This window comes from Octopus sinensis, linkage group LG5 (assembly GCF_006345805.1).
Source record: "Octopus sinensis linkage group LG5, ASM634580v1, whole genome shotgun sequence".
Classification (NCBI taxonomy): domain Eukaryota; kingdom Metazoa; phylum Mollusca; class Cephalopoda; order Octopoda; family Octopodidae; genus Octopus; species Octopus sinensis.
Window position 1 is genome coordinate 85309998 of NC_043001.1, and position 10977 is coordinate 85320974.

The following is a 10977-nucleotide window of genomic DNA, read 5'->3' on the forward strand; positions in this document are numbered from 1 at the left end:
ACTCATATTGTAACCATTGCGTTTAACTGTTACAATGGCTTTAAGCTGCATAGTTTCGGAAACGTGTCACATAACGTTTTCAATTTTTCCCGTAATATAAATGCGGTATGATTATACAAGAAAATCGTCTAGTCGATCCATCTATCCATCCCTCTACATTATACACACAACCCTTACACATACATACAAAGAAAGACAACGATGGTGAGTAAGTGGCACAAGGTACATATATTTGGTATAAAGTAGCAATAAAAAATGTGTGCCTGACTGTGTAAAGCATATCTTTTATTATGTCCAGAGTGTCAGAGACGGAACGTTGAAAAACAAGGTTGTGCTATTTTGTTATTGTCTGCACTCACATTTCCTATAGATAAACACTGCTGATACATTATAAGATCTTTATAAATTATATATATATATATTATATATATATATATAATATATATATATATATATATATGCGTGTGTATGTGTGTTTGTATTTATATATGTATATATATGTTTATATATATCTATGTATATATATATATATATATATATATATATATAATATATATATATATATATATATATATGCATTTCGCTTGTGTTTATACGTGTGTCGGTTTATTGCGTGTGCGTTCGTGTTTGTGACTATGTGTTTATTTACGTGTAAATCTATGTTATTCTATACAGTATTTTGTCATTCTATGAATAAGAATCAGCTCTTTCAGCCATGTAGTATAAAAAACGTGACAGAAACACTTTTCAACAATTCCCTGGTTTTCCAGCTAATAACTTTGATAACTTTTGTGTTGTATTCTATTATTTAAACTGTACTAAATCTATAAAATTCCTGTATTAACGTTTTCAGTGTGCTTCGCTACTTTCAAAGAATTGTTACAATTCACTAAGATCAAATTCTCGTATCATATTGCTCGTTTTAAGCGTACATACTGATTATCAGCTTTTAGATTGTTGAAGTGGATAGTTACAATTTCTTAGATTTTCTCGTCTTGACGATAGGGGTTGAGTGCAGTGATAGTGAGGTAATACTGTTAGTTGTAGTATTGGCAACAGTGGTAATATTTATGGCTGTTATCAATGACTTAGTGGTTCTACTTACAGTCGCCAGATCTAGGTTTCGATTCACGGGTCAGCGTATTCGTTATGAGCAAAAACTTATTTTCAAATTGCTTTGTGGTCGTTCCGACAGTTTGACATCTTGCACACCGCGCACCTCTAAAGTAAATGTCGATTCAATGAAAGGCAGTTTCATAATGCGCAGTTCAAACATTTGATTATTGTGAACAAATAATCTCCACACGTTGTGAAGCCAGAAATTTCAGAACCCTCCTCTATGGTCTATGAGAGAAGTGTCCCCGGTGGCAGCTATTATTGGCAAGGATGTTGTCGGTAATAATGGCAGATGAAGGCGGCGAGCTGGCAGAAACGTTAGCACGCCGGCCGAAATGCGTAGCCGTATTTCGCCTGCCGTTACGTTCTGAGGTCAAATTCCGCCGAGGTCGACTTTGCCTTTCATCCTTTCGGGGTCGATAAATTAAGTAACAGTTACGCACTGGAGTCAATGTGATCGGCTTAATCCGTTTTTCTGTCCTTGCTTGTCCCCTCTGTGTTTAGCCCCTTGTGAGTAGTAAAGAAATAGGTAATAATGGCAGTGTTTAGTGCTAAAGTGTTAGCGGTTAGAGTAGTAATAGTCATCGTGAATGTGTCGTTGAAAATAATAATTTCACAGCGGATCTTTGGTAGTTTTAGCTGTGATAGTGATTGTATCAGTAGTGATAATAAATATTTTTGTGATAGCCGCAGATGCAATGGCCGTAGTCGATATAATAGAATAGTTTGTAATGTTTTGGTGATGCGCATGTACAGCAAATAAGTTCATTGATCTGAAATCCAATGCTGATAGTGCTATTTTAATAATCTAGGAACGCAAAATCTGATAAATTCACTTTTCTTGAGGTGTCAGTAAATTTGGTTGCACACATTTATCGATTATTTTTCTTCCTTCTTTTCATTATTTTAGTCATTCGACTGTGGTCATGCTGGGACATGACCCTGAAGAGTTTAGTTAAAGAGATTGCAACCAGTACTGAGTTTTCGAAATGTCTCGTACATATTCTATCTGTCTCGATCGCCGATACGATAAGTTACATTGATGTACATAAACGAACACCGACACATACACATCCGCGCACACACTCACATATGTATAGTAATAGATAGATAGATAGATAGATAGATAGATAGATAGATAGATAGATAGATAGATTGATTGATAGATAGATATATACATAGATAGGTATATAGATAGATTGATAGATAGATAGATACGGCAAGCTTTTTCAGTTTTTATCAACCAGATCCACTCACAAGGCTCTGGTCTGCTCAGGGCTATCATTGAAGACGTTACCACGCAGTAGGGCCCGAACACGGAACTATGTGGTTGGGAAGCAAACTTCTTGCTGCAGAGCAACAACCGTGCCTATATAGTCAAATAGTCTCAGTTTCATACAGTACATATTGTTAATGTTACAAATTCATTTGAGACCGACTTTGCCTTTCATCCTTTCGAGATCGATAGAATAAGTACCAGTTGAGCACTGGGGTCGATGTAATCGACTTATCCCCTTCCTCCAAATTTCTGGCCTTTTGTAAAAATTTGAAACCAATGTTACTAATACGGTTTCGGTAGAGAAATGTTGGAGGGGGATATATCGGTTGTGATAATGCCGTAGTACTCTTGTGAGGTTAGTATCGTTGACGTTTTCTGCTGGGAGCCTTTCTTAGGCTGCCATGCTCGTTCATGTGGTACTTAGGTCAAAAGAATGCAAATGATTGTGATCTATAGAATTAGCAATCCGGATACATAAATCGTTTCGTGAATGATCGTTCATGTAGTCTAAGTAGACTGAACATACTGTTTGTACATCATTGAAGGCGTCGAGCTGGCAGAAACGTTAGCACGCCGGGCGAAATGCTTCGCGGTATTTCGTCTGCCGCTATAATCGATTTAATCCATTTTTCTGTCCTTATTTGTCCTCTCTGTGTTTAGCCCCTTGTGGGTAGTAAAGACATAGGTATTTCGTCTGCCGCTATAATCGATTTAATCCGTTTTTCTGTCCTTATTTGTCCTCTCTGTGTTTAGCCCCTTGTGGGTAGTAAAGACATAGGTATTTCGTCTGCCGCTATAATCGATTTAATCCGTTTTTCTGTCCTTATTTGTCCTCTCTGTGTTTAGCCCCTTGTGGGTAGTAAAGACATAGGTATTTCGTCTGCCGCTATGTTCTAAGTTCAAATTCCGCCGAGGTCGACTTTGCCTTTCATCCTTACGCACTGGTGTCGATATAATCGACTTAATCCGTTTGTCTGTCCTTATTTGTCCTCTTTGTGTTTAGCCCCTTGTGGGTAGTAAAGAAATGCACACTGTTTGTACATCAGTTATAAGGGTGACCATATAGGACACGCAGATGGGATGGTTGCAAACAGAACACAATAGTTTTACCACCAAGACAACCACTGAGGTCATATGAACTTTTATAAATATAATGCTGTCTTTATTATTACTCTCCTTCCCGACTGATCAAAACATTACACAATTCCTTTGATGTTAGATTGTATTTGGTTTGATAGTGTCGTAGTGAGTTGGGATAAAATTTATATAAATGTTTCTGGTAAGTAGCGTGGCTGCTGTTGTTGCGTAATCTCATGCCTGGCTTGATCTCTTACACATTTAAATCATACGATGTTGCTAGCATCGTCTGTTGTAATATCTACACATGATACTGCATTGAAGATTACTTAGACATGCCCCGCATTTTAGCAAAGGAGTGATTTAAATTGGATCAGGACAATTGTATTTGCTATAATATTATAGTACGAAATAGTGTCAGAGCAAACTTATACTTGATATGATCTGTATTCAGAGAATAAAATAAATATTTTAGAATTTTAATCGACACAGTAGACACACCAGTGGTGGTCGTGAAACTGGCGTTGCTGTGTTGACTGTAATATTGTTTACAAGCACGAATAAGACGGCTAATGCGGTTAATTTGACAATAGGAATTAAGTAGCAAATATCTCATATATTTACACACACACAGAGAGAGACACAGACACACAGACACACACACACACACTCTCACACGACGCACACATACATACATATATATATATGTGTGTCTTTCTGCTTTCCGAATTTATTGCGTGACGAAGCTCTCCTTGCGATACACACACACACACACACACACACACATATATATATATGTATGTATGTGTGCGTCGTGTGAGAGTGTGTGTGTGTGTGTATCGCAAGGAGAGCTTCGTCACGCAATAAATTCGGAAAGCAGAAAGACGTAATAAAATGGTTTCAGGGTATAATCAAATCCATGCTGAGTGTCTTAATAGTGGCTTCAAATTTTGGCAAAGGCCAGTAATTTCGGGAAAGTAGGCTAGTCGATAACATCGATCTCAGTACTCAACTATTACTTCTTTTATTGGCCAAGAAATGATGAAAGATAAATTCGACCTCGAGGAATTTGAACTCAGTACGTAAAGACAGACGAAATGCCGGTAAGAATGTTGCCAGCGTGCTAACGATTCTCTCAGCTAACTCGCCGTTCTTGACTGTGTTGATATTATTGTCTTCGTTGTACTATCTGATAAAATTGTATATGTGTATTTGTGTGTGTGTGAGTCTGATTAGTTTATTCAATTAAATTAGTCACCGTGAAACTGGTATATATATATATATATAAATATACATATATATACATATATATATATATATATATATGTATGTGTGTGCGTGTGTATGTTTTGTTTGTTCCTTATCGAGGCATGCCTGGCTCATAAGGGCCGGTTTCCGGGTTCCCCACCTGGATGGGACGCTGGCGCCTCGCAAGTGAGCTGCAAGATGCAAGAGGAAAGAGGGAAAGAAAGTCGCGGCGAAAGAGTCAGCAGAAGTTCGCCATTAGCCTCTGTCCGAGGCGAGAGGAGCTTAGGTGTTTCGCTCATAAACACACACACCGCCCGGTCTGAGATTCGAATCCCCGATCCCTCGACCGCGAGTCCGCTGCTCTAACCACTAGGCCATGTGCATTCACACACATACACACACTCATATATATATATATATATATATATATATATATACATACATACATACATACATACACATATATACATATATTTTTTTATTGCCCACTGATAGATAGATAGATAGATAGATAGATAGATAATATGCTGTGATAACAGACATAGAAATACTATGTGTATTGACAATCATTCTCTTATAAATATATGTTTGTATTACCTTTTGCCTTTTCTATTGTTTCAAACAGATGACCATGGCTGATATGATGTGCTACTGCGCCCTAGAAAACCCAATGATGGAAGACTCCTCTTTCCTGAACAGCTACCCCAAAATACGGGCTCTTAGAGAACGCGTCATGACACATTCCAAAATGTCCCACTACTTGAAGAAGAGATGCCGTACCGATTTCTAATGGAACACAAATGAATACAAATGATATGCAGCCTCAAACAACCTCCTGACTCCTTCACTAGTTAATCGATATGTTATCTACTAAATAATATATACATGCATATATATATACATCTATATATATATATATATATATATACATATATATGTATACATATATATACATATAGACACATATATGTATATATATACTCACATACATATATAGATATACATGTATGTATACATATACAAATATATATACATAGACACGCACATATATATAGTACATATATATATATATATATATATTATATATATATATACATATGTAATAATAATGATAATAATAATAATAATAATAATAATAATAATGATAGATATATATTTCCTGAATAGCTAACGCGCGAAACAGAATTTATCATAGTTGGACACCTTCAAAATAAACACTCATACATATATGTGAAAATGCGTATATTATGTTGTGTAGGCATATATGTATATATATATATATATATATATATATATATATATATATATATATATATATATATATATATGCGTACGCATACATCGCTTGGTATAAACATAGCAAGCACATATAGGTCTCTTCGTCGCAAGTTATCTCATTCACACTTATGCAGAATTTTTTTTGTTTTTCAAAGAAGACACCGCAAGAACTACATTGTTGGTTTGAATTCCAAAATGGAAATTCCAGATGTCTTCATACCATATCAATCAGGACATTGTAAAGAATTGTCTGCAGAACTAATGCTTGGTTTTTTCTTTCCTATGAGTGATTATTATGGAAATAAAGTTGTGTTAAACTGTCATTCTTGCTGTTTTGTGTCTCTCTGGGCAATAACGAATTAAACTACTTCTCTGACAGGAATGCAGACATAGAGGAGAATAAGGTACTGATGATAATGATGATGATTATGTTGTTGTTGATGATGATGATAATGATGATGATGATGATGATGATGATGATGAAGGTAGTGGTGGTGGTTGTGGTGGTGGTTGTGATGGTGGTGGTGGTAATGGTGATGGTGGTGCTTGAGCTGATGGTGACGAATATGGTGAGTTTGGTGGCGGTGGTACTGTTAGACATTAATGATCATAATGCTGACGCTGAAGATGTTCGTGGTGGTGATAATAATGATGACGACGACGATGATGATGATGATGATGGTGATGATGATGATGATGATGATGATGATGATGATGATGATGATGATGACGACGACGACGGCGATGATGGCGAGGATGGTAGTCATAATCGTAGTACTAGTCTAGATGGTACTTCAGTTGCTGCTCATTACGAACGATGGCAAAAGAAAAATGTGACGGATTCAAATTCCCAAGATACAAAAAACAGTTATATTCAAAGCAGTGAAAATAGAATCTCACATTGATAAAGTTTTTTTTTTTTGCTCAGAGTGATGATTGTGACGACGACGACGACGATCATGACATTGACGATGACTACGATGATGATGTATACGATGATGATGATGATGAGGATGAGGATGATGATTATGGTGATGAAGATGATATTGATGATGATGGTGAAGATGATGATGGTGAAGATGATGATGATGATGATGATGATGATGATGATGATGATGGTGGTGGTGGTGGTGGTGGTTGTGGTGGTGGTGGTCGTGATGATGATGATGGTAAGGACGGTGTAGTGGTGTTAGTGGTAGCTGCATGGTGGAAGTGGTGGTGGTGGAGGTGTTCGTGGTGGTGAATTAAAAGAGTGTTTGTGATTTAGCGAGATCGCAATGGCTGAGAAATTTACGTTTGTCCAAAGGCGGTGAGCTAGCAGAAACATTAGCACGCCGGGCGAAAAGCTTAGAGGTATTACGTCTGTCGATACATTCTGAGTTCAAATTCCGCCGAGGTCGACTTTGCCTTTCATCCTTTCGGGGTTGATAAATTAAGTACCAATCACACACTGGGGTCGATGTAATCGACTTAATCCGTGTGTCTGTCCTTGTTTGTCCCCTCTTTGTTTAGCCCCTTGTGGTTAGTAAAGAAATAGGCATTTCGTCTGCTTTTACGTTCTGAGTTCTAATTCCGCCGAGGTCCACTTTGCCTTTCATCCTTTCGGGTCGATAAATTAAGTACCAGTTACGCACTGGTTTGTCCCCTCTATGTTTAGCCCTTTGTGGGCAATAAAGAAATAAGAGACGTTAGCACGACGGGCGAAATGTTTAACGGTATTACATCTGTCTTTACGTTTTGAGTTCAAATTCCACCGTGGTCGACTTTGCCTTTCATCCTTTCAGGGTCGATAAATTAAATACCAGTTGCGTACTGGGGTCGATGTAATCGACTAGCTCCCGCCCTACAAAATATTAGGCCTTGTGCCTCGAGTAGAAAAAAGAAGATTTGTTAAACGCCGGACAAACTTGCATTTCCTCTTGCTATATTTTCTGAGTTCAAATTCCGCCGAGGTAGACTTTGCCTTTCATGTTTTTGAGGTTAATAAAAATAAGTACCATTTGCCCACTGAAATCGCTATATTTCAGGCCGTGTACCTATAGTAGAATTTATATTTGTTCATATAAGTGAGAAAATATCTAATCACTTTAATCCTTCAAGCCACTGATTTGCCATCTTCTAGGTTCAAGCAAATTACTCGTACCTCTCCTAATTAGCAACCATTAATCAAGCCATGCTCTTATACCTCACAAATGCTTCGCGGTATTTCTTCCAGCTTTACGTATTGAATTCAAATTCCGCCAAGGTTGAGTTTGCTTTTCACCGTTTCAGGGTCGGAAAAACAAGCACAACTTGTGCTCTTGGGTCGATATAATCAACTAGCACATTCACCAAATATTCCAGGTCTCGTACCGAGAGCACAAAGGAGTATTTTTTGATAAATGTTAATGAAAACCCATATAAGTACTCCAGTGTTCAATCACATGTGCTCACAAAATTATGCAAATACAACCATCATCATTTTTTACAATATTGACGGATGTTTGTCCTCATCCTGTTCGCTGTTCACACGACGCTTCGGCTGATATACCCTCCTGCCTTCATCAGGTGTCTTGGGGAAATTTCGAACCTGGGTTCTCATTCCTAAGGCATTTTTCGATGTTATTATTATTATCATCATCATCACCATCATCTTTATTATTATTATTCAGGTCATTGCCTGGAATCGAACTCGAAATCTTGGAGTTAGTAGCTTGCGCTCTTAACCACTACGCCATATGTCCGTCAAATGTACATAATATAAATAATGTACATAATATAAATAATATACATAAATATATATAAATAATGTACATAATTCCTGATCTCTTAAATATAGAACTGAATCATTATCATTGTCATCATTAGTTAATGTCCGTTGTCCGTGGGCTAGAATGGTTTGACCAGAGTTGGAAAGCTGGATCAACCAACAATTTGATTGCCATGGTTTCTACTGCTGGATGTCCTTCCTAACGCGAACCACTTTACAGAGTGCGCTGGTTGCTTTTACGTGGTAACACACAGGTGCTTCGACACGGCAACAGCACGAGTGCTTTTTATGTGGCCCCGGCACAAGATGCTTGCAAAGTAGGACCTTAGCACTTCTGCTGTGGAGTACGAGTCTTCTTGAATTCAGCAAGATGCCAGGCATTTTGGTCCTTTGCCATCTCGTCTGAAAGATTCGGCATCCAGATGTCATCCTCCATTACTTGGTCCCATGTCTTCTTCGGTTTCCCTCATCCGCCTGTCCCATCTACTCTGAGAGATCACCTCTTCTTTATGGAGGCGTCGGCATCCATCTGCATCACATGGCAATACAGAAATATATTAGCTACATGAAATTACATGTGTCACACAAATATCTGTCTTTTTTCTTCTATCCTGTATTTAATACATGTTTCAGACATTGGCCTGCGGTCATGCGGGGACACCGCCTTGAAAGATTTTCATCGAACGAATTGATGCCAGTACACTTTTACAGAAGCCTGGTCCTTATTCTATCTGTCAACTCATGTCGAACCGCTCATCAACGGGGATGTAAACAAACCAAAACCAGTTGTCAATCGATGACGGTGTACAAAAACAAACGTGTGCGCTCACACTCACACACGCGCGTGCACGCGTCTACTCACGAGATTTTGGGCGGCCCGGGGCTATAGTAGAAAACACTTGCCTAAATTGCTACGCAGTGGACCTGACCTGGGAACCTTGTGTTAGGGAAAGAAACTTCTTGTATAATAATATAGCTAAATAATTTATTTTTACACCGGGAAACAGAAGTTGTATAAGTTTTACCCTAAATAGACTGATAAATAAATATTTAACTGTTCGGTTAATTTATAAAACTTAGATGATATTTATTAAGCCAAACCAAGGTAGTGATTTGACAGAATCATTTGCGAACCAAGTAGAATGAGTAGTGATATTTAGTCTGTCTTTGCGTTCTGGGTTCAAATTCCACCAATGTCAACTTCACATTTAATCCATTCTTGATGGATAAAATAAGTACCAGTTGAATACTAGGGTCCATTTCATCGACTTATCCCTCTGCTAGCATTGTGCCAAAATTTTCAAACCATTTGCGGCGGGACAATCGTTCATACGCCGGGCAAAAAGTGCCTTCCATCAGCCTTGACGTTTTGAATTCAAATCCTGCCTTTCATTCTTTTGAGGTCCATAAAATATGTAACAATTGAATTCTGTGGTTGACATAATCAACTTACACCCCCACCCCCTTAAAAGTGCTGGCCTTGTGCCAAAATTTAAATCCAGTGTTTATTAACCCAAACTTGTACTCCAGCGTGGCCGCAATCAAAGGACTGAAACAAATGAAAGAATAAAAGAATTTAAGGATTTTCAAACGCTAATTTTAGCATTTTCGAATTTAAAGCTTCCAAAACATTCCAGTATTAAAGTTCTTCTGTTTTTGACATGGCTGTATAATGCAATTTCCTAAATATAGGTATTTTCAGCTGTGTTGAATCAAAAGTAAAATGTCTGGGTCAGTACACTTGTGCTTAAAATTGATGGCTTCAGACGGTTATATACAGAAAAGCTACGCTGTTTAACATAAATACGGTGAGGGCGCGTGGCTTAGTGGTTAGGGCATTCGGCTCATGATCGTAAGGTTGTGAGTTCGATTCCCGGCGACGCGTTGTGTCCTTGAGCAAGACACTTTATTTCACGTTGCTCCAGTCCACTCAGCTGGCAAAAATGAGTTGTACTTGTATTTCAAAGGGTCAGCCTTGTCACTCTCTGTGTCACGCTGATTTTCCCCGAGAACTACGTTAAGGGTACACGTGTCTGTGGAATGCTCAGCCATTTGCACGTTAATTTCACGAGCAAGCTGTTCCGTTGATCGTATCAGCTGGGACCCTCGTCGTCGTAACCGGCGGAGTCTTTAACATAAATACGACATATACACCTTAATATACATGCACATATAATTCACATGTGTAGATAAAAGAAATTCTTTAAACGGCCAAATCGAAGGATGTAAA

At 38.0% G+C, this 10977-nt stretch overlaps 1 protein-coding gene across 1 annotated transcript in view; it reads left to right on the top strand.

The window, feature by feature from the left end:
• Nucleotides 1-5517, top strand: part of LOC115211949 (S-crystallin 3-like) — a 26296-nt gene extending 20779 nt beyond the window's left edge. Inside the window, exon 6 of the mRNA XM_029780712.2 lies at nt 5346-5517. Coding sequence (XP_029636572.1) covers nt 5346-5510 — 165 coding nt within the window. The 3' untranslated portion in view covers nt 5511-5517. The remainder of the gene's footprint in view (nt 1-5345) is intronic.
• Nucleotides 5518-10977: the final 5460 nt, after the last annotated feature.